This window comes from Melanerpes formicivorus, unplaced genomic scaffold, assembly GCF_026170545.1.
Source record: "Melanerpes formicivorus ecotype bairdi unplaced genomic scaffold, bMelFor1.0.p_v2 SCAF_3, whole genome shotgun sequence".
NCBI lineage: Eukaryota > Metazoa > Chordata > Aves > Piciformes > Picidae > Melanerpes > Melanerpes formicivorus.
In genome coordinates this window covers 16,303,508-16,328,128 of record NW_027142355.1, presented here as the reverse complement: position 1 = coordinate 16,328,128, position 24,621 = coordinate 16,303,508, and the positions used below count along the sequence as shown (strand labels likewise).

The 24,621-nt window shown below is 39.0% G+C and overlaps 1 protein-coding gene across 1 annotated transcript in view; it reads left to right on the top strand.

The window, feature by feature from the left end:
* HGF (hepatocyte growth factor) overlaps nucleotides 1-15,901 on the top strand; it is a 66,591-nt gene extending 50,690 nt beyond the window's left edge. Inside the window, 7 exon segments of the mRNA XM_068167782.1 lie at nucleotides 1,362-1,400; nucleotides 1,862-1,958; nucleotides 5,084-5,158; nucleotides 5,742-5,888; nucleotides 6,618-6,724; nucleotides 8,803-8,948; nucleotides 11,843-15,901. Of these exon segments, the coding sequence (XP_068023883.1) occupies nucleotides 1,362-1,400; nucleotides 1,862-1,958; nucleotides 5,084-5,158; nucleotides 5,742-5,888; nucleotides 6,618-6,724; nucleotides 8,803-8,948; nucleotides 11,843-12,013 (782 nt within the window). The 3' untranslated portion in view covers nucleotides 12,014-15,901.
* The last annotated feature ends 8,720 nt before the right edge of the window (nucleotides 15,902-24,621 follow it).

Genomic DNA, 24,621 nt, shown 5'->3' with positions numbered 1-24,621 from the left:
ATCACTCTCTCTGTATAGACCTTCTTCCTAACATCCAACGTAAACCTCCCCTGGCACAGCCTGAGACTGTGTCCTCTTGTTCTGGTACTGGCTGCCTGGGAAAAGAGACCAACATCCGCCTGTCTACAACCTCCCTTCAGGTAGTTGTAGAGAGCAATAAGGTCACCCCTGAGCCTCCTCTTCTCCAGGCTAAGCAACCCCAGCTCCCTCAGCCTCTCCTCATAGGGCTTGTGTTCCAAACCCTAGGCAAACTTTGTTGCCCTTCTCTGGACTCGTTCTAGCAAGTCAACATCCTTCCTAAACTGAGGAGCCCAGAACTGGACACAGGACTCCAGGTGCGGCCTAAGGGGCAAGGGGTACAAACTGGGATATAGGAAGATCCACCTCAACATGAGGAAAAAATTCTTTACTTTGATGGTGATGGAGCACTGGAACAGGCTGTGCAGAGAGGTTGTGAAGTCTCTTTCTCTGGAGACTTTCAAAGCCTGCAATTTGGACGCATTCCTGTGTGGCCTGCTCTAGGTGATCCTGCTTTGGCAGGGGAATTGGACTAGATAATCTCCAGAGGTCCCTTCCAAACTCTACTGTTCTGTGATTCTATGATATATTTATACGTGTACATGCATACACACACATATGCATAGGTATATATACATGAACATTTAAAACTATGTATATGTCTATGCCTTTTCATGTATATGAATTTATTTTCTTAATAACGAAAATCTGTGCGTATTTTCAGTAGCTGCACCTATGCCTCCAGCTCCTAATGCTATGTCACTGTGCAGATGTAACTGAAGGCAAAAATTTAGAATCAAGCTGAAGCAACCTTGTCGTAACTGCTGTAGTCTCAATGGAAGAACCAAACCAGATTTTGGGGAACAAATTTTTATGAGGATAATTTTTTGCTGATAGCAACATAAAAGGACATTTGAAGTTTCAGAGATTTTTAAGAAAATGAAAAATTTTCATCAAGTCTGATTTGGATTTAATCACCTGACTTATGTACTTCCTGAAAGCTTATAGAAAAGTCACAACTTAATTTGTCAGCACTTCATTCAGGTTTGAATGAAACATGTAAATTGAACAGGATAGATAGCCTGATGTAATCAGGATTCAGCCAAGAAGAAAAATACTTGGAACTCCTGTTAATTCTTATTTCATTCTCTTGGAACAAAATCTGGTGTTCTCGTGAGACCTTTCCAAATTGTGCTTTTGCAGAGTATTGAAGAAATCATTGAAGTTAAAACTTTGTGGACTACTAAAATTAACAATATGCCATTTGCTGTTTAGTTGTAACTCTATTAATTTTTCAGTTGTGTTTAAACTTTGTTTTGTGGTTGTCTTTTGTGTCTGTCTAGGTGAAGGTGATACAACTCCTACTACAACCAGCTTGGATGGTAAGTCTGCAGTGCATGTATTGTATCCTTTAAGACCAGTCATTTCTTTCCAACTGGGAAACAAGAGAAAGACCATTAAAGATAAAAAAAGCCCTAAAAGTTGGTAAAAATTGCTTTTACAAGAGGAAAATGTGGAACAGCTTTATTATACTTCTTTATCTCTTTGTACTTTGCTGTCTTGCCAGTGGTGAGATGTGAGAATTATTTTCAATCTTTGCTTTATAATTATGTAAATCTCTGATAACTTCCTTAGCTACACGCATTTTATACTCCCTATGAGTATTTATATAAAGGCTGACCCAGCTTCACTGAAGTAGTTTTGATGCTCTAGAAATGTATTTCATTAACACAGGAAAATTTGATCAATAATAAATATTGACCTTCTTGTGGTCCTTATGTGCAACTGTACAGGTTTCCTACCGCTGTTTTTAGTAAAATGTGATCTCTGGACCTGCTTTCAGATACTGTCATTCCTTGTGCCTCAACAAAACATTTGAGAGTGGTAAATGGAATCCCAACACAAACTAATGAAGGATGGGTGGTTAGTTTGACATACAGGTAACTATCACTTTGATTAGAAGGACAATGTCTACTAGAATATTTGCTTTGGAACTGCAAAGAATGACAACCTTGATAAGAATACTTTTAGACTGCACTTAAATTCTGTAAAAGCAGAAAATCAGCATTCCTGAAACATCAGGTGATTCCATAGTATTCATTCTATCAGTGAATAATTCTTATCCCTAGCTTACACACATGAGCTTGTAAAGCATTCATAGTGCTCTGCTCTTTCCATTAGCTACTGCAGATCTTTTAATTGCATTAGCATAGGATCCAAAATGTAACTGTTTGTTTTACAGATCATTACATATAAATTCAGAATAGTATCAATATTTTCACTTTAACAGTAATAGATTTAATCATGAAGAATTGGATTCAGGATTTATACCTGTGTCAAATTTAGTTTTCTGCTCATAGCACTGCATATAATTAAAATGCATGTATTAAATATTAATATAATATTAAATGAATATATTAAAGTACTATCTATACAGAAAACTTTTCCATTGTGTTAAACAAGACTGTAGCTTGTACAGCTGGAAATGTGTCTTACATTATGGCTGATCATCACTTTGCTTACTACTGTGAAAAAGACAGAATATGGAATTACTGTTTCCTACTTTGATTTGGCTGGCCCACAACTCATCGTCTGGAAGTGTAAATCATTAATGTATAACAGGAGATAAATGTCATGCATCAGCCCTATATCTTTTATTATGAAAAACAAAAAAAAGAAAGTTTTAAAAAAGATTTTGTCTTCTACTGCAGACTGAAGTACAGCTCAATTCTATTGGATTATGGTTCATCACCTCTTATAAAACCTTGTTATAAGATAGGTATTAAATGATAAATTGGAGTAAGGAAAAGATAAACTTATTTTCCACCTTGCTTCATCACCAGATAAATTCTGGGGTTCCTTCCAATCCTTGGCAATCTTTGCATATTATGAGATACAGTCAGACCTAGAACTTTCTGGAAGTCCAGCAGATGGTCCAGAAATATATTTCTAGATCAACATCACTCTATTCCTAGAGTTAATTAGACAGCATAAATAGTGAGATAGGTGGAAAATTTCCTCTGGAAAAGTTTATTTCTGCACTGTTTTTAAAGCAGTCTTCATGTGTGAGGAACTTTTAGACAGGTATGACAAGTTACATCTACATGCCTAAAATTTAGATAGCTAATATTAAGGTAGTTCAACATAGATTTTGTGCTATGAAACAAAGTTCCAGTAAGTAGATGAGTGTTTAAATAATTGGAGACTCCTTTATGAAAAAAGAGATTCCTGGAATACTGCTGCAGCAAATTATATTTTTAAGTGTTACGTGTGGGCATAAATATGTAGTTTTATTTTGTATTGTTACCAAGGAAGCAAATAGAATGTTGTCTGAAAACAAATTCTTAATGACTTCATGACATTCTGCAAAAAAACTAACTACACATCTAAAAGGTAAAGAGAATGGTGAAGGCCAATGTCCACCTCTAAATGTTTAGAGATTCATAGATCCATAGAATGGTTTGGGTTGGAAGGGACCTTCAAGATCATCTAGTTCCAACACCCTGCTAAGGGCAGGGAAACTTTCCACTAGACCAGGTTGCTCAAGGCCTCATGCAACCTGGCCTTGAACATCTCCAGGGAAGGGACATCCACGACCTCCTTGGGCAATGTGTTCCAGTGTCTCACCACCCTTACTGTAACAACTTTCTCCCTACTCTTGAATCTTAATCTCCCCTCTTCCAAGCCAAAACCATTGCCTCTCATCCTGTCACTATAAGACCTTGTAAAAAGGCCCTTCCCAGCTCTTCTGTAGGTACTGAACAGCTGCTCGAAGGTGTCCATGGAGCCTTCTCTTCTCCAGGCTGAACAGCCTCAACATACTAAATTAACTAATAATACATCTCCTTATATATCTAATCGAGAATCTCTTATCAGGTATATTTAAGTATATTGAGATTAATTTCTTGTATTTCATGGAATCAGCTCTAGGTTTGTCTCCCATGAAAATAAGAAGTTTAAGCTTCCTATATGTGCTAGTCAATCTTCTAAAGCAGATGATGTAAACTTATAAAACCCTTTTGCTAATTAGTGATGAAAACACAACATGGAAGAACACATTATACTCTTGATGGTGGCATTTTTACAATAAAACTGGGCAGAATCCATATTTTAAAAAAGAATCCAGCCTTTTGGATCAGATATTTTGTTTCTCAACCAAAATACTATTAAGAGTAAAATGGCAAGCATCTGTGTTTTTCTGATGCCTTTGGACTCCATATAGAGTCTGGGCTCCTTCCAGAAGTTCTCTGCAAAGCTTCGAACATTTGTGTGATTTGAATTTATAAATTGTGAGATTTTTAAGCTTTCCCCAAATTGCTGACAATTCTGATTCACTTTCCAAAGAGCTGCAGAAGATAAATGTGATTTTGGGGGCACAAAGAAGGAAACTAATTAATCTACATTCCACAGTTGTCTTTAATTTTGAAAGGACTGTCATGCTTAATTGCCTTAATTTTACTTGATATATTATGTTGCAGGTTTTCTGTAATCACATGTAGGATGCCATACATTGCAGATTGTTTCCAACTGAAGTATGTGGGGACAGAAATCTCACAGGGTTTGCAATCAAATAGGAACTTTCCACCTTGAGGTCAATGCTTTGAATAATGCCTACATGAATAATGACCAAATGTCATTTACATCTGGTGGCAGTTTGGGGACTTGCTTGAAGGGTTTCAGTCCAGATCCTATTGTAAATAATTAGTGTGTCTTTTTCTTTTTTTCTTTTATTTTTTTTTTTAGTAAAAATAAATAAATAAGGTATCATTATAAATTCAGCTTTGAAACCAACAAATGATCAGTCACTGAATTTATCTTTTCTCCTGGTTTTACACATTTGAGCAATTTTTTGCAAAGTCATATTACTTTAAGTGTTGAAAATGCAGAGGAAAAGGACAGAGACATAGTTTTGCAGGCTGTCACTCATCCACCTTTCACCAGAAAAAAAGATGTGGGGAGAAAAAGTGCTCTCTAAACTCTTTGACTGTGTAGAAAACTATACTATTACTAGTTTTTTGTTTGTTTTTTAACCTTTTAAAATGTATTGTTCTTTTTTTCTTCCCAGGAATAAACATATCTGTGGAGGCACTTTGATAAAGGAAGAGTGGGTTCTGACAGCAAGGCAATGTTTCCCTTCTCGGTACAGTAGTCTGCAGTTTTGCAGTATTGAAATCCAACTATTTTCCAGAACTTATCAGCACATCATTTCAAGTTAAATGCAGCAGTATTCCCACCTGTTTGTCTCTAAGAATGCTTTTCTGATATAAGAGTCCTGTGGGACCTTGGTATTTTCTGTTGTTATTGTTGTTAATATAAAAGAGCTCTGGTTATTTTACATAGAAGTATAAATATATTTTCCAAGTGTAATGGTTGGCCTCTTTACGAAAATAATCACGTTTTTGCTTAACTGAACAGAATAAAGTAGGAAACTTGGGCAAATCTCAAAAAGTTCAAAGATTCATACTGTCTAAGGATCCAAATGTTTGGGAAGTATTAGGAAATAAAAATTAGATTTTAGTAACAGTTAAAGATAAAATTATGCAATGGCTTCAGACCAAAAACTTAGATCTGAGCAGGCTGATTTTGGAATAGGAGTTGGCAGCATAAGCCCCTTTCTGGTGAAGAGTACTATTTAACATCTTCTAGCAGAATCATATTAAGCAGAGATTTTTGAGTGATTTTATTATACACAGTAAAATCCTAACCAGCTTTGCCTCATTTAGGTACAAAGATTTGAAAGACTATAAAGCCTGGCTTGGAGTCCATAATATCAAAGGAAAAGGAGAGGAGAAGCACAGACAAGTCCTGAACATCTCACAGTTGGTATATGGCCCCACAGGGTCAGATTTGGTTTTACTGAAACTTAGCAGGTTAGTAACTGTTCTTGCAGATTCCAGGATTTTCAACTGATGAATAAGATTCCTCCTAAATGAGACTTACAAATTCAGTTCTTTGCTGTCTTTGAGACTGCAGATGATGTCTGCATAATCTTCCAATGATGGGAAATTTTACTTGATACATGCAGAAAATAGAGGTTACCTCTGAAAAATCATGCCTATTTTTTCTCTTCTTGATAACCAAGTTTAGGTTTATTAGGAGGTTTTGGGCGCTTATTTTTTTGGTTGGTTGGTTGCTTTAGTTTGTTGGTTTGTGTTCCTTTTTTTGTGTTTGTGTGTTTTCTTGATTTTGGTGTTTTGTTTGTTTTTCTGTTGGCTTGGGGTTTTTTAAAACATGTACCAGTCTGTGGTTTCAATTTATAGAATAAGCATCAGAATGTAACTTAGATCCTTGTGTATATATGAGCTTTCAAACTTCCTCCACATTAGCTGAACAGCCCCATCTGCCTCAACCGGTCCTCACAACACAGGTGTCCTAGCTCTTGGATCATCTTGATGGCCTTCCTCTGGACTCACTCCAGCAGCTCTGTGTCCTCCTTACTATGAGACTCCAGAACTAGACAAAGAATCCATCATATTCTTCAAACATGGGAAAGAATTGGCACAGTTTTTAAATGGTGTGGTCTATAACAGATTTAACATCACTTTGAAGATGATTTTAGAAAGCTAAGTAACTACCTACTGTTTGTTTTCTCTTTTCAGACCTGCCATATTGACAAATTTTGTAGAAATAATCCGATTGCCCATTTCTGGGTGTACCATTCCAGAGAAGACCAGTTGCAGTGTTTATGGATGGGGATACACTGGATGTAAGAAACTATTTTTAAAAACTAAATGAATACGTTGACAACTTACTTCCTCTTGTTGCTATAGGTGAGGCTGCTGGTATTGCCTGATGCCACAGTGTCCCAACACTTGTTGTAAAATGGAGTTTCTTCCCCCCCTCCCAGTTTTTAAGATCGTTGAGCATTTTGTCTAAGTGCAGAATCATAGAATCGTTTTGGCTGGAAAACACCTTAAAGAACATCAAGTCCAACTGTTATCTAACTACCAAATGTGGTGCTACACCACAACCTTAGCAACACATCTAAGAGTCTTTTTAAACACCTCTGGGTATGGTGATTCAACCGCCCCCCTGGGGAGCCTGTTCTTTTCAGTTCAGAAGTTTCTTGCATCCAATCTATATCCTGCTGGCGCAAGATTCCTCTCAGCCTATCACTTGTTACTAGGGAGAAGAGATCTACATCCAATTCACTAACAACCTCCTTTATGGTAGTTGTAGAGAGCAATAAGGTCTCCTCTCACAGCTTCATTTTCTCCAGACTGTTTGTCTTAATAACTGTTGTCCAGAACTTCCACCAGCTTCCCTGGACCTGTCCCAGCACCTCAATGTTTTTCTTGGAGTGAAAACAGTACTCAAGGCATGCCCTCACCAGTGCTGAGTACAGGGGCACTGGAAAAACTAATCGAGAGTCATATGAGCAGAGAGATAATTAACATACATAAAAACAGTGCCCAAGTCTGGCATTTCCTAACTTTTGGGTACTTGACATTGCAACCTTACTAATGTTTATTAAACACAGTTTTAGTGTGAAGTAAATACAAATATGTGGGAGAACAGACGTTTATTTAGTCTGGTAAATACTATATCTGGCTAATTATGTGTTGATAATAAAGTTAATAGCTGCCAGTTGACAATAAGTACTCCAATAATTACTGTGCTCAACCGTCATTTTGCCACAGACCCCAAGTTAGCAGCAGCAACATACCCAGGCTGTCCTGGAATCAGAGGAAAAACTATCCTGCAATTCTAAGTCTCTCCTCTTTGTAACCATCATACTGCATTTCTTTGTGGGTGGCAAGCAATCTGTACCAGCCCTCTCCCAGATGACAGCCTTTGATGTTCCCAGAATGGCCACATTAGCCACTCTTTGATGGGAATGGCTGTCTAGGGGACAGGGAAATCAGGCTGGAACACAGTGCAGCATCACAGGAGAGCTTAGCTTAAGAGAACTGATAAGGAATTTGCAATGTTGTGGAGTTATGTAATAGAGTAAACACATAACATCTGTCATCCAGAGACTTTGTACTATATTTGATGCACTATTTACTATAATCCTCACGGCATCCTGGTCAGGGAAGGGAGAACTGTTGCAGTCATTTTTTTAAAAAATAAAGCAGAATAGTAAGTCAGTAAAGGGCAAGCTTGGCATTTTCTTTTGATGGCTGTGCAAAGAACAGGCAGGTCCAGGCTTTTTATTTATCTTCACAGCTTGTACAGGCTTGTCTTTTGACATGTAGAGCAAGAGCAATCTCCACAGGACGCCTGCTTCCTGACCTTCACACTGATGAATGGAGATTGCACAAGGCTGCGGCTCTGCCCTTGCAGGCGCAAAGTCATTCAGTGTAGCCGACCCAGCGCAGAATGAGAAAAACTCTACTCTGCTACATTATTTTTCAAGCCACATGTCTTCCCTAGACTGTGTCAGGCATGTTACATGTTAACTCATAGTTAAGGCAAAGGCAGGGAACAAAATCCTCACTCCACTGATAGGAGTGAAAACATTCTCAGGCTCACTTCTGATTTCTTGCGACAAGCTTGTGGTGAATTGTAGTGTAAATTTGATTGCTTAGCCCTTTCTTCTAATCTGAAAAATTTTACTAGATGTTCTCAGAAAACTGAAGAGACATGGACACCAAACAAATTTCTTGCAAAGCTTATTTCTAGCAAGCATAAGAAACGCAAAAGACAGGAAGGATAGTCAAAACTATGAGTACTGGAGAGAATGCACTAACTAAAGTAGCATGATCTTATCCACATTGCATATTCAATTATTTTTTTTTCCCATAAAACCGAATAAAGCTTTCTTTCTCCTTTTAATTCTAGTAGTCAATTACGATGGCCTGCTCCGAGTAGCAAACCTGCTAATTTTGGGAAATGAGAAATGCAACCAATATCTCAAAGGGAAGATCACTGTGAACGAGTCAGAAATCTGTGCTGTGGCTGAAACCATTGGTGCTGGGCCTTGTGAGGTAAATATTGCATTTCCTAATACATTCTTATCCATAGATTCATAGAATGCTTTAGGTTGGAAGGGACCTTGAAGATCATCTAGTTCCAATCCCCCCTGCCATGATCAGGGACACCTTCCACTAGACCAGATTGCTCAAGGCCTCATACAACCTCGCCTTGAACACTTCCAGGGAGGGGGCATCCACAACTTCCCTGGGCAACCTGTTTCAGTGTCTCATCACCCTTACCCTCATTCTTAGGAGCCATCAGCATAACTGTTTTGTGTGCACTAAACTTGTACACAGAAAAAAAAAAATCTTTTGCATTGGAAAAAATTTATGTTTCTAGTGATCTGTATTCTGCCACAGAGCAGGGAGAGATTCTTTTGCTTCTCTCTCACCATGCCAACACGCTGGTAAAGGATGTACAAGGCTTTACGTGGATTCTAAATATATTAATATGGATAAATGCTTCATTAGATTGCAACAAATTTGTGTTCTGTTTCATAAGGGCTAAAGTGGCCTGTGTGTATCTTTTGGTTGAGTAGACAGCCAAGACTGGAGTAAATCTAACTACTTGCCTCAATTTTTACTAGAAGGGCAGAACGTCTTCCTGACAGCTGGCCTGCAGAGCTGGCAGAAGGAGCCAGGGAGCTGCACAGTTTCCCTATGTTCCATGAGGAGATGGTTGGAACTCTCCTTAGCAGCTTGGATCCCCACAAGTCCATGGGACCAGATGGGATTCATCCTAGGGTGCTGAGAGAGCTGGCAGACGAGCTGGCCAAGACACTCTCCATAATTTTCCAGCAGTCCTGGCTCACTGGTGAGGTCCCAGAGGACTGGAAGCTGGCCAACGTGGTGCCCATCCATAAGAAGGGCCAGTTGGATGAGCCAGGGAATTATAGGCCTGTCAGCCTGACCTCAGTGCCAGGCAAGATCATGGAACAAGTCATCCTGAGTGCAATAACACAGCACTTACAGGATGGCCAAGGGATCAGGCCTAGCCAGCATGGATTTAGGAAGGGCAGGTCCTGCCTGACCAACCTGATCTCCTTCTATGATCAGGTGACCCGCCTGGTGGATGTGGGGAGGCCTGTTGATGTAGTCTACCTGGACCTCAGCAAGGCCTTTGACACCGTCCCCCATAGCAAACTGCTGGCCAAGCTGTCAGCCGATGGCTTGGACGGGAGCACACTGCAAGGGGTTAGGATCTGGCTGGATGGCCGAGCCCAGAGAGTGGTGGTGAATGGTGCCACATCCAGCTGGCAGCCAGTCACTAGTGGTGTGCCCCAAGGATCAGTGCTGGGCCCTGTGCTCTTTAACATCTTTATTGATGATCTGGATGAGGGCATTGAGTCCATCATCAGTAAATTTGCTGACGACACCAAGCTGGGTGCAAGAGTTGATCTGCTAGAGGGTAGAGAGGCTCTGCAGAGGAACCTCGACAGGCTGGACAGATGAGCAGAATCCAACGGCATGAGATTTAACACATCCAAGTGCCAGGTTCTGCACATTGGCCACAACAACCCCATGCAGTGCTACAGGCTGGGGTCAGAGTGGCTGGAGAGCAGCCAGGCAGAGAGGGACCTGGGGGTACTGGTCGATGGTAGGCTGAACATGAGCCTGCAGTGTGCCCAGGCAGCCAAGAGGGCCAATGGCATCCTGGCCTGCATCAAGAACTGTGTGGCCAGCAGGAGCAGGGAGGTCATTCTGCCCCTGTACACTGCACTTGTTAGGCTGCACCTCGAGTACTGTGTCCAGTTCTGGGCCCCTCAGTTTAGGAAGGATGTTGACTTGCTGTAACGAGTCCAGAGAAGAGCAACAAAGTTGGTGAGGGGTTTGGAACACAAGCCCTATGAGGAGAGGCTGAGGGAGCTGGGGTTGCTCAGCCTGGAGAAGAGGAGACTCAGGGGTGACCTTATCACTCTCTACAACTACCTGAAGGGAGGTTGTAGACAGGCGGATGATGGTCTCTTCTCCCAGACAGCCAGTACCAGAACAAGAGGACACAGTCTCAGGCTGCGCCAGGGGAGGTTCAGGTTGGATGTTAGGAAGAAGTTCTATACAGAAAGAGTGATTGCGCTATGGAATGGGCTGCCCGGGGAGGTGGTGGAGTCGCCGTCATTGAAGGTGTTCAGGAGGAGACTTGGTGGGGTACTTGGTGCCATGGGTTAGCTGTTTGGGTGGGTTGGATTGGTTGATGGGTTGGACACGATGATCTTGAAGGTCTCTTCCAACCTGGTTTGGTTTATTCTAATAAAGGTTTATTATTCTAATAAAGCCTTGCATGCAAAACACAATGACGTCACCACACAACAGAGCTGATAAATTATGAGAGAAGAAGAAAGATCACAAAATGTACTGTGGTTTAGCATTATTCAGAAGGCTAGAGCATTTGTTTTCCCTAATGGTCCTGATGGAACAGGTCCAGAGGAGGGCTGCAAAAACGATCAGGGGACTGGAACACCTCTCCTACAAGAACAGGCTGAGGGAGCCGAGGCTGTTCAGCCTGGAGAAGAGAAGGCTCTGGGGAGACCTAATAGCTGCCTTCCCGTAGTTGATATGGGGCCTACAAGAAGGATGAAACAAGACTGTTTACAATGGCCTGTAGTGATAGGATAAGGGGCAGTGGTTTCAAACTAGAGAAGAGGAGATTTATATTGGATGTTAGAAGCATGTTCTTTAACTTGAGGGTAGTGGAACACTGGAACACAGTAGCCCAGAGAGGTACTTGAGGCCTCATCCCTGGAGATACTCAAGGTGTGGCTCAACAAGGTTCTGAGCAACCTGATCTAGTTGAGGATGCCCCTGCTTACTGCAGAGGGGGTTGGCCTAGACGATTTTGGGCGGTCCCTTCCAACCCAAACCATTCTTTGATTCTAAGTGACATTCTTTATGTTTATTTTTTTTCCTAGCGAGATTATGGTGGTCCCTTGGTTTGTGAACAGAACAGACTGAAGATAGTGGTTGGTGTCATTGTTCCTGGCCGTGGATGTGCCATTCGAAATCGTCCTGGGATTTTTGTCCGGGTATCATATTATTCCCGGTGGATACATAAGATTATGATGACCTATAGAAAGTCTTGAAAAACTCAGCAACTTCTATTCAAAGAAAGACTTGGGACGTCGTGAAATTAATGTGTAATGTAAAGATCAAAAATTTTTTTTACAACTACTTGATAGTCAAGTTTGTTGAGCTTCTCTTAATATTTATGGGTGTTTTTGGTGTTTTTGTCTCTCAGTGTTGTTTTATAAATATTGGAGTGACTTACAGCATATGCAACTATGATGACATATCTCCTGAAGATACTTGAATGGGTAAACAATTTTGCGGAGAAATTATTACTGGACGATATATGGTTTTGTAGAAATAGATCAAATGACCTCTTTTTTGCTGCTCTGCAGATTATCTTGGAAGGTGAAACAAATTATAGTTTTATTTAACACATCTGATTCTTTCTATGAGCCATATATTTCTCTTCATCTATGACAAAAGACCTACTGAGAGATACATACATCTGTCAATGACAGCATAAGAGATCATATTTCAATATATCAGTAAAAATTAATCTCTTTAGAAATTAATCTTTTTTAATTTTGATGGACTCTGCCATAAGCAGAGTTCACATAGAAGCCTCTATCATTTCCTTCTAGACTGTGCTTATGGACTCTAGTGCTGCACTTGATTCCTTCAGTGTGCAAGTAGTCCCTTAAGATATATCAAAACTCCTCTTGGATGATGAGCAGTGGGTTTTTTTAGCAATTTGTTTAAAGTTACTCACAGCAATAACTGTGAATTTACAACACTAAAGAGAGGCTTTCATACAGTTTGAAAAATTAATCCTAAATAGCTACTGGCAGACTTGGGCCATTGAAAGAAATTTCAATCAAGTATGCCCAAATCTTTCTCAAAAGACAAGTGTTAAAAATTCGGTTGATTCTATTTATTTCATGAAAGTTACTCCATACTTACAGCAGGAAAAAGTATAATTGATTCTGGCACCTGGCTGAGAGATTTAATACTGGGAAAAAAAATACATACGTCAGTAGTCTGTCAGAGACTTAAGAGCTTTAATAAAACATAACCTCGATTTGGACAAAATGATACCCTTTGTATTATTCCTTTCAGGGTGATAAAATGATAGCAGTGATTGATATGATTTTGTATGCAAAACATCACCAATAGTATTATAACTTTTTTTCCTGCCTGTATGTAGAGTCATCATTTTCCTTTATGTTGACATGGAAAAGGAACAGATAATCAGCATCTGTGAAAAATCACTCTTCTCTTGTAGGCATCTAGTTATATGGCTGAAAGTATTATACAAATAGGTCATTATAGGTGGCACCTATTACCATGTAATATCTGGAAAATTGATGCATCTTATATCCAATTATTAGTTTTACTGCTGTACATGTAATTGCACAAGTAACTGCACTGTTACTTGACTTGTGACTATGTAATTGTAAATGTTTCCAGTAGCCAATTGTGTGGCCTGTGTATCATTTCCAACTCTATAGCCACTAAGCTGACACTGTGGTGTAGGTTCGGGAGACGCAGGGTTGAATTCTGCCTGGCAGAAAGTAACCACTTCAGGGGAGCTGTCTTGGGAGGCAGCCCTCATGTTGACTCACCAAATTATTTTATCCAGCAGTGCACTTTGACTTCAGTGAGGACTCAAATATGCTTACCTCTTCTGGTGAACTGGGATGAATTTTGTCCCATGCTTAAGTGGCTTGGCTTGCTGAGATTTGTGTCAAGCATCCAGCAGATTCTACTGGCACATAGGAAGAAGCCTTTCAGCAAGCTGAGCTTCTGAAATTCCTCCTGATATAAATAGGTTCTTTGGACAAAATGTGACTTCTCTGTACAGTGTATCCAAGGTTGTGAATGCTACACAAATAGTCTGTCTCAATCTGTTCTGGCTGCCTCTGAAGGCTTTATGCTTCTTTTGGACTCTCTTACTTACCAGGCCAAAAGAGGGCAGGATTTAGCCTGTTGTATTTACAGTTAATTATTGCCATGTATGTGAAGGTTGTATTCTTACCAAGTATATACTGACCATATCTTATCGAAAGGATTAACTTTTGAAGAGACACTTTTGAAAAATTCCAGTGAGGTTATTTTTATTTTTTTTTTTCACTCACAAGCAGAATGTGGATAAAATATATAATTCCATGTTCACACTTTGTATTTTAAGAATTGCTATGTGCTCACTGTACTATATTTGCAGGCATTTTGTTATGTCTATCTAAAACAATCAAATCCTAAAACATTTGAGATATAAGCTTCTGCTGTGCAGAAGACTGTGATTTTTTTTATACACACACACACAAACACACACATGTGCATATATATATATATATAAAAAATGATAAAAATACTGGGTTTTGTTAGACAACGTATAAGAATTTTTACCTGTTTGTTCTGGACAGTGCCTCAGTAAAATAAATTGTGCAGAGTTGATGCTCCAGAACATAACATATTCATATGCACTTGCTTATCAGGTGCTCTTGCTCTCTCTGTCTCAGTATGGAGAGCACGTGAGACTGATGAGCAAGAGAAGAGAAAAGTAATGATATGAGGTAATGAACTTGTACTTCATTTATTCCTGTGAATATTTCTTGTTGGTACCAATGGTACCGTACCAGGCAACTGTTATAACTACAGGATTCTCTTAAGAAAGGACACTCTTACAGGTATTTTTTCCACTGTTCTAATATTCCTATCTCTGTAATAATGAGAGAACTTGATATAGTGCCCATCTAAATTGCTGGAGAGCCTCTTACTAACTTCAGTGGAGTCTGTACTTTATTCCTGTTAGAATTAAAGAGTACAGAACTTATCTAAAGGCATTCTTAAAGTCCATTGAATTTCATCTTCATTTTCCTTGCTGTGACCCATCCTTGGTCTCTAAAAACTGTAATAACTGGATACAAATTTTGGAATTAAAACCAAAGGGCAGGTTTTGTGCCACTGAAGTTAGTTTGATTTAATTACTGCTTTTCTTTGGGTGTTAGAACTGGCTGACGCTTCTTTCTTTTTTCCTTAAAGAAGCCTTTTCCCTATCTGTTTTTCTCTCATAAATCTCATGACCCTCAGAGAAACCATATCTGTCATTGAGAATGTACTGGTATAGATTTTTGCTGCTATTGCTGAAATCTTCTTTTCTAGTTTAAAACTCTCCAAGGCACTCTGCAAACTCTTGATGCAAGTAATGCCAATGTACTTGACAGAGCTACTCACTTGAGTTAGTGCATTTCAGACAAGGGTCCAAATATATCTCTGAGGGTCAAAGTCTACTCAGGCAAAATGTCCCTTGAAATCAGTGAATGTGATTGTCAAAAGAGTGGGGGCTGAAAGTTGCTCAGTGCTTTTCCTATGGCCATGCACTGAACTGCATGCATCCTTGTACATTGAAAAGCACACAGATACTCATCTCTGCAGCAGCTTCAATAGGAGGTGAGACTGTATCACCACTCTTCTGGAAGGCTGGCTGAAAACTAGCCGACCCCCAAACCTGTATGAAATCTGTTGGATTGGTTGTTTAGCCTTGTTTCCTTATCGATTATTTTCTTCCTCCCGCACATGCACTGGTGTATTAATGTTTTATGAATGTTGGGGCTGCTGGCAGGAACTAACATGGCTTTTCACCCTAAAATTTTACAGTGTTCCTTTTTAAACATACTCTTGGGCATTTATGTGTGGTCTTTCCTTACATAGGGTCTAACTTCAGGGACCTGCCTGTAGAATTCAGTGTATGATAAGAGTATTTTTTCATATTTAAGTGGGAAAAATAATGCTCCCATGGAATACAGCTAGCTGAATGCCTAATGAAAAGGGAACACTGTGGTTATGACTTGTATTACAAATCCTCTGTAATTAATGGCATTGCTAGTTAATAAAGTTGGTATTTTTGTAACCTTGTTTACTCTTATTATTCTTAATAAAGTATTTTATAAAAAAAACTGCAACTTAATTAGCATTATATTTCTTATTTAAAGAAGAATGTTTGGAAACCCACTGCTAGGCTTCCAGTTCCAATGTCAGTGAGATATTTTAATGTAAAGAGTAAGGAGAACTTTAAAGAGCTTCATGTGTTCAATAGCAGAATTACACATAAACAGAGAGAAACAACTGAATCCATGCTGTGACCCCACTGAGTCTTCTGAGAGATGGAATTCTGCACTAAGAAAAGCCTAAGCATGTTTTGGAGAGATTATATTTGCAGTGGAAAGGATGTGCTTAACCTAAACATGAGTATTGATCAGTGCTTCCTAGTTCTTCACAATTTCCGAATGAGAGGCTTGGAATTTTGAGTCATTTTTTTAATATACAATGCACTTCAGGAAAGGGCTCCTCCCATCACTGTATCTGCTACTACTGATGGTACAAAAAAAAAATAAAAATGCAGAGGTGATGAATATCTTGCACAAACCTTGGTACAGTTGCTGCACTTAATGTCAAAACCAGCCAGCAGCAATAGCTACCATAAAGGAAAGAAGCAACATGCTTACTAGCCCCACCCAATTAATTTCTCTGTCCAGCTGACCGTTGTTAGCCTCCTACAGCATCATAGCATCCTGGTTCTGTGAGCTTAAATAAGGTGCAGTAAGTTCATTACTTCTTTTTCATTATCCATTCAAAATGTCAAAGTTCTAAGCATTTTTTGTGACACTGGGTGATAAACATGCATTTGCCAGCAACTCCAGCTAGATAACAGAGCATTTGAACCCAGGTTCTGTATTTTCCATGGTAAACATTACTTTTATTTCACTTGCAGTTCAAAAAGGAGACTTTCTAATTGATTTATACAATCAGGAGATTTTATCAGGAATTCCTGAAATCAATGGGAAGCTTGCCACTAACTTCAACCATACAGGAATAATTTCAAAACTATAAAAATCTAGAAATAGTCCATATGTCAAAACCATAGCTTGCTATAGTTTTACAACCAAAGTGATGAAGATGTTCAGGTGACCTGCTACCTCCTGGGAGCCATGAGATGTAACTACTTGTACAGTAATTTGCACACAAACACACACACAAAAAGATCTGTGAAGGAATATTGTGTTATTATTATTATATTCTGTCATGGTTTTATCTTTTATCATTGCCAGACTATAACCTGCAGATGATAAATTATAAAAACGCATGTCCATGCTCAGTACTTGCTTTCTGCTCTTTCCTATTTATTAAAATTCATGTAAACACAATAGATGTTTATTAGAGTTCAGTTGTGTATTTGCCTTCAAAAGCCTTCTGGACAGCTATGTTCTGGTAAAGCCCACATGCAATAAATAGGAAAGAAAACAGCTGCAAGGAAAAGAAGGCAAACCATAAAATGGTTAATACCAATGTAAGCCCTCAAATGACTTATAATTCTCTTTTCTTGTCTCAGTTTTTACAGCATAGAATATATGGTCTCAAAAACTGCAACAGAATAGCTCAATAGCTTTAACTTTACTGAAGCTCTTTCACCTTGGTTCAGAACACATAAGAAGGTGCAATGGCTTCTCCGTATGATCACAGAAGATGTAGTGCAAGTCCTGCTTCTCTGAGGACCTGGGATCCTGCTTGCATTGAACTCATTGTCCAAACTCCATGTAGTGCTAATAGGTAGGTCCTAAATCCTCCTTTTGAACCCTATGGATTTTACAATGAGACCATCTGAGATGCTTAGTCAAGCACTTAGGATATGCATCTCCACTTGGGACTGCAGAGAAAATGGTATGTTTCACTTCACACCTACTTTTCCTGACCTTCAAACTATACCCCTTGTCTTATCTCTAGACACCCTTACAAAAAGTCCCTGCGCAGTTCTCATGTAGGATCCCTTCAGGTACTGGAAGGCAGCTCTAAGGTTCCCTCAGACTCTTCACTCATCTAAGCTGAACAACCCCAGCTCCCTTAGCTTATCCTTATAGCAGATGTACCCCAGTCCTTGGATTATCTTTGTGGCTCTCCTCTGGGCTCACTCTAACAGTTCTGTGTCCTTCTTATACTGGGGATACCAGAACTGGATGCAGTATTTGAGGTGGGGTCTCAGAAGAGCAGAGTAAATCACCTCTCTTGCCCTGCTGGCTACACTCCTCTTGATGCAGCCCAGGACATGATTTGCTTTTTGGGCTGCATGAGCACAGGGCTAACTCATGGTGAGTTTCTCATCACCACATGTCTCTTTCTTCTGAGCTGCTCTCAAACCACTCTGCAGGCAGCCTGTATTTGTCCTCAGTTAGAGTCTACTTGATTATAAGGATTGGTTGATTTGCTTACTATTAAAATGTTTTTAAATAAAAGAATAATTTTAAAACCAAGCAGTTGTTATTAATGTATATTTTCATGCACATAATAATATACTCCTTAGGGCAGAACTCTTCACTAGAGCAAAACCCCATTCCACTTCAGAGCTCATGAGATGTTGACATCTGCTTGACATATCTCAAGTTGTGTCCGTTGAACCTAGTGGTATTCTGAACTTCTACTAGGAAAAAGAAAAAAGAAATTTAAACCCCCCTATATATATATATATACATACATATACATGAGAGTGCAATTTATAGCAATTGATTAAAATACAGCAGGAAATATAGCTTTAGAGGCACATATTGGATTAGGTGAGGCTAGTATAAAACAAACAAAGCTATAGTTCTTTTCTTCACTTGAGAGAAGTTTTATCTTGAGTAATATGAGTTTACAGTATTTATTTTAGTTCAGATTATACTAACTGAATATTTTCCAGTTAGCTTTCTTTCATTGAGGATTAGTGTCAGCATGATTCACAGACTGAGCAAAATATACATTGACATCAACCATGTCAACAATTGTCTCCTGTCTTGGTTGTAAATATGCCATCTGCTGTTCAGCCTTGTGTTTAACAGTTCTGTAACTTCAAATAGCTGTTACAAAACTGCCATCACATTGTTTCTTCTCTTGTTTTGTGTTTGGGTTTTGCTTTTGTTTTAATTATTTTTAATTAAATGAAAGCTTGAAGAATTTGCTATTCACAGCAGTGTAAATTGTGGAAGCTTCACATTAAGACTCTGTTTCTCATGGCTGTGTATCCTCATGAGGCAGTTGAGTCCCAGTTATTGCCTGATCCTATAATTCTTTGAAATCTAGGTTTTTGTTGGCAAAATCCCTACATAAACTTTTATTTTTTCCCTGTGGAAAGTATTCAGATTATGCCTTTAGGAATATCTTTAGGAGGTGAAAAATCCATTACAGTCCTGAAATGTTCAGATACCAGCCTTCAACTATCCACACTGATATTCATACCTTGCCATCAAGTACATTACCACAGGGAAAGGCATAGACTAGTGAACCAACTGGCTTCTACACTTCCCACATCAGCAAGGCTTGGCTGTCCCTGGGGAAGCTCTTCACAGCCCTCTATACAAAGCCTCTATACAGAGCCAGAGGCTCAATGTGACTGAGCACTAAAGCACAAAATTACACTTGGACACACAAACAAATGCACATCACTCCCACATAAAGTCACACAGATGCCTTCACAATGGTATCCAGATGAATAATTCACAACATCTTGGTCTATATAGATGCTTCAGGAGGAAAAAAAAAAAAAAGAAATGACCTGGATTTTCCCTGTCTCTCAGAGGTGGACTCTGAAGTAAGGCACTGAAGTGCCTTACTATAGGAAGAGGACAACCCAAGAAGAGAGGTCTTCCTACAAGGAGCACTTGTCTCGTTTTGACTAATAATGAAGAATAATGAGGGGAAACTCAGTGGTGATGGCCAGGAGCAGGAATTCTTCATGCCCTGAATTTGCAGATTTGTGATGGCAAACTTTTGTAATGTAAGCCTGAACTGTGGGAAAATGTTTTACGTGCCTCAGCTCCTTTGTCCACACAAACCAGTTCAATCCGTTCTGCCATAATACCATGCTGACATATGTCTGCATCTGTGTGTGTTCATGTGTGCATATATACGTGGATTTGTTCTGCCTGGAGCAGCGTAGAAGCTCTGGCATTGGTGTTTATTGTCCTGGAAGCAAACAAGTAGATCGGCCAGCTGTATACTACTTTGAACCCTTCAGCAGAACTGTAGCCTACATGTGAAGGCCTCAAAAGTTTAGAATTAAAAAAGCTCAGGCTTAGCTCTTAAGATGTTCAAACCCTCTAGGAAATTGGTATCAGCCATTTGCATCTGTACTGCTAATTGAAATGGTGTGCAGGCATTTGGAGACACTTCTGGAAGTTGGTGAGTTTTGGGGTTTGTTTTGTTTGTTTTTCCCTTTTATTCCACTTTAATGTTAAGGCTGGCCTTAATGTGAAAGCTGTCTTAAAAGCAGTGTTTTTCCTGTGGAAACCTGCTTCCTTACTGGAGCTCTTTCTGGGCTTAATTTTCACAGGAGCTTCTTCTAAAAGTCTAGATGGGCTTTCTAGACTGACTTCTTGTTTTATCTTAGCAGAGCCACTAAACTGTTTTTGTATGCATGGTGTTCTTTAATCCCATCTGATGCCACTTAGTGTTAACAAGTTTTTAGTTAATGTAACTCCCTAGCACTGATACCTAAGCATGAATTGCTTTAACTTTCTACTGAAGTGTTTTATTTGGCCTTACCTTCCTGTCTGATTTATACACATGCCAGGGGGGGAAAGAAAGAAAAAAAAGGTTTTCCGTTTTCTTTAGTTGGCCTTTGTGTTATCACTACTAAATTCTCTTATCAGTACTTTTTCCCATCATGACATCAGATCTTACCAACTAAGTCTGCAGGAACATGTCAGTTTTATTGGTATGTTTGACAGAGACCAGGCTTGTTTCTAGATGAAATTCGTTTGTTTTCCCTCCAGCATGCTTGCTTACCTCCCTAGGCTCCCAGGCACTCTCAGTGGTTTCCTCCAAAGAGGTATTTCCCTGTCTATTTGGGTATGAATTGTGCATTCCCTTTAAAAATTGTCAGCAGAGTTTCCAGTCCAAGTGGGGGAGGATGGACTTTTACTCCTATCTCCCTGAAAAATTCTTCAGGAGTATAAAATACTCCTTACTTTTAAGAAACATCTAACTAAAAGCAGAAAGGAATCTGTGAAGCTGATGCAAGTTTGGGCAGATGAACCTCACAAGAAGACATCTCACTTCTTTCGAGTGTGCTTCCCTTTTAAATTTTTTAATATAGTCTTGCATTTCCCATATTCCTCTGAGTAGTTATTTCAGACACTTAAGAAGAGTTTGTGAATTTCTTTCTTGGATAAGACATGGTGAGGCAGCAGTGTCTGCACAAGCTTCAACACAGTGTGGTCCAAGAAACTCCTCAACACCACTGACAGACAAGGACTCAAATTCTTTTCTTGTCTACTGGATTCTCTTGCTTATTTTCTTGTTTGTCTTGTTTGTTTATTTAGTACATTATTATTCTACTTTAATGCTGACAGGAAGAAAATAAACAAGGAAGAGTAGGGCTGATGCAAGTGATGCCTTTGAACTGTCTGCTGGGTAAGATTTATGGTCTGCTAAGGACAGCTTTTTGGAATGTTCTTCTCTTAACTCTTCTTGGCAGTATTCTTGGTCTTCTTGGCTTCCTGAAGACACTTCAGTTTCTCTGTTTGGGAAGTGCTTTCCTCATTACCTTTTCTGAAAGGGTGGAAGTGATGAAGTCACTTTGTCTCTCTTTCCTCCTCCACCTCCCTTACACTTCTATCTATGTCCCTCTGCAGATACAGCAACAACACTGAGCACTTCACTGCAGGACATATTCTTTTTGCAGAGTACAAAGCAAAGGGCTACTTAGGCATACATGTGTTGAAGAGGAAAATGTAGCCAAGGCCCTGAGTGGAGTGGTATTTCTACAATATTTGTCTTACTTTCTTCAGAGACCATGCCTGTAAGGACATAGTTCTGTGATGTGTGAGAGCAGAAAAAGAAAACTCACTCTGGAAAAGAGAAAAACTTGCAGAAAAGACTTTTGCTCATACAGTAGGTTTTGATTGCTCTTCAAGATGAGCTACTGCTTTCACATAAGTGGTGAATGGATGTCTGGCTTGAAATAGAGAAGTCCTGTAGAGACAAATTAAAATATCAGGGGGTACCCTCAGGGAATTTCAGGTGTGAAAGAGCATGGCAATAATTTTAGGTCCAGCTCATATGAGTGGCTACTAAGGAGATTAGGAGCCACACAGCTTCTGATCACAGCTCAGGACCCCTGTTGTTAGGTCTCTTTCCTTGGAAGATTGACCTATGAGAAGATCTTCAAGGGAGAAATTTCAACAAGCTCTGCTGGAAACAATCAGCATGCTACTGACATCCCTGAGCTCAGCCCATTGCACATTGAGCTGGTTTGTTTGGCTTGTTTTTTCCTGTCTGCTATGGGCAGATTGAAAAAAAATGATCTGAACCAGTTTGTGTCTGCATCTGAATTTAATCAGTCCTTTGACTCCAGGTTAGAAGGTGATGGGAAAATAATATATATTTTAAAAAAAAAAAAAAAGTTATCTTTGAGGCCAATCCTTCATATCACTTTACCAATTTCACACATTAATTAAAAGGGGAAATGAACTACATACAGCAAGCAAACAAAGCCATCCAAGTGAGAACATACAGCATTTTTATTCAGTAACACTCCTTTTAAGGCACGGAGTCTATAAAAACCACACCAAGAGAATACTGTGCTCTGTGGTCATTTGTTAACAAAGCTGACAGGAAATCAAAACTGAAAGGATTCTTCTGTAACTGCCAACTTGCTGTAATGGAAGCCAGGGGAAATATATTTATCTGTTTACTTGACTAAGAAGAAAGAAACCAAAACATATTTTCCTCCAATACTAGAGGGAGATTAGACTGTTACTAGTCACTTGTGTGCTATACTTCGCTCCAGGCCTTTCCTAATGTTTTGTCTTACATTCAAAACAAATAAAATATCAGCTCTTAGGAAAAGAAAATAATTTGTAGAGTATAGAAACTAAAAAGATCTTTAACTAACATTTCCCCTTTACAACATTAAAGGATATTGTCTTATACTTCACATAACTCAGAACTATCTCTTCATGAATTATGTTTTGCACAACAGAGATTGCATGTCCTGTAATCTAGCACAGAACTGCAGCTGCAAAAATGGACAGTCCATTTAGACATGTAAATCACTAGGCTTGATTTTCCCTCCAAAATTAATTTTTATTGCATTGAGAGAAATAACATGAACTAGAATGGATCTGATTACAGGGGATTCTGTCACCTTACCTAGGATTTATTGTAATAGATGGAAACTACTACTCATGATACTAAATATGACCTCTATAGTTAGGGTCTGTACAAGAAACAGTTACCTGATGATGTGAAGAATTAAAATAATCTGAAATATTCCAAGGTCAGGCTCAGCAGTGGATTTTATCTTTGCTGCATTGATCTGATCATACAGAACTGACATGGATTTCCTCAACTGCTATATTTAGACAAGTTGTGTACTGCCATGCAGTTGTCAAATATTGTCAAAGGTATTTAATTTGATTAAGTCTTCTGTCTGTGCAGATGCAGTGCCATTTGTCAAACCATAAAAATATAATATGAAATTTTAAAAAGGGATGCATTTCCTAGAGACTTCTAGATAGATAACATTTTCATAACTGGAAGAGGGTAAGAATCAAAAGTGGATGCTTTTGCTAACAGTTTATCTTTGATGGGAATCTTAACATAACTGTGTTTAGAGATGTTGCATGGGAGAAAGCAGTCAGTTTATAGTTTGCAAGATAGCTGAACCAGATAAGTTTTGTCCAACAGAAAAATTCTGCATCAGGAACCATCACACTTGTAGCAAGAGATAAATTTGTATATGCTATCATCATGCTGTGGGGTTTTATGCTTTTCAAGTTCTGTCATAATGTTCAAAGTGCTGAGACATAAACTCGTACATAGATTTTATGACATTGCTCCTATGTATTTAATGTACCTATAGGAATTTAGCCAGCGCAGATAGACTGCCACTTCTGACATACTTAGCAACATAATATAAACATGAATAGATTATGCTGTAAGAAACCACTTAGGTCCTCATTTGGAACCATAATTAAACATATGTTTAACTTCAAGCATAAACTTAAGTCCCATTGACAAGTGCCTTCCTTTGAAGACAGTAATAATCCAGTGAATTTATAAAGCATTGTGACTTCAGCTGAATGTGTGTAAGGATTCCAGTTGAGGATGGGAGTTGTTTATACAGTACCTAAGCCAGGAACACCATAAACATAAAAAAGACTTCCAAAACTGATATTAAAAATGTTAATGGCTCCCTTTCATTCTCTTTTTAAAACAACATCTTAAAATGACATTCAAAGGTTCAACAACTGCAACTATATATGTTCAAAATTATTTCTGCTTTGACCACAGTTTGTGTAACCCCCGTGAAAATAAGATGTGGTGCTGTGGTTCAGTCTTCAGAGTCTTATTAGATGCCTTATTTTATGTCTTGGTGTAGCTGAAAGGTAATGCATGGAACATTTTAATACAGCTGTATTTTAATGGCATTCAGAGTCTATGGGGAGCACCTATAAATGGCCTGTGCTCTGGAGCTGAATTTAGAATGTATATCTTTGCAGCATCTCTATTACTTGTCTAGACACATCTCTTAGGATTCAGAATTACAAATGACAGATTGTATACCAGGCCTGACAGTTATTTGATAGAGTACAGAGATATACTTACAACGATAATAACTTGTTTCTGATATGTGCTTCATCTAAGATCA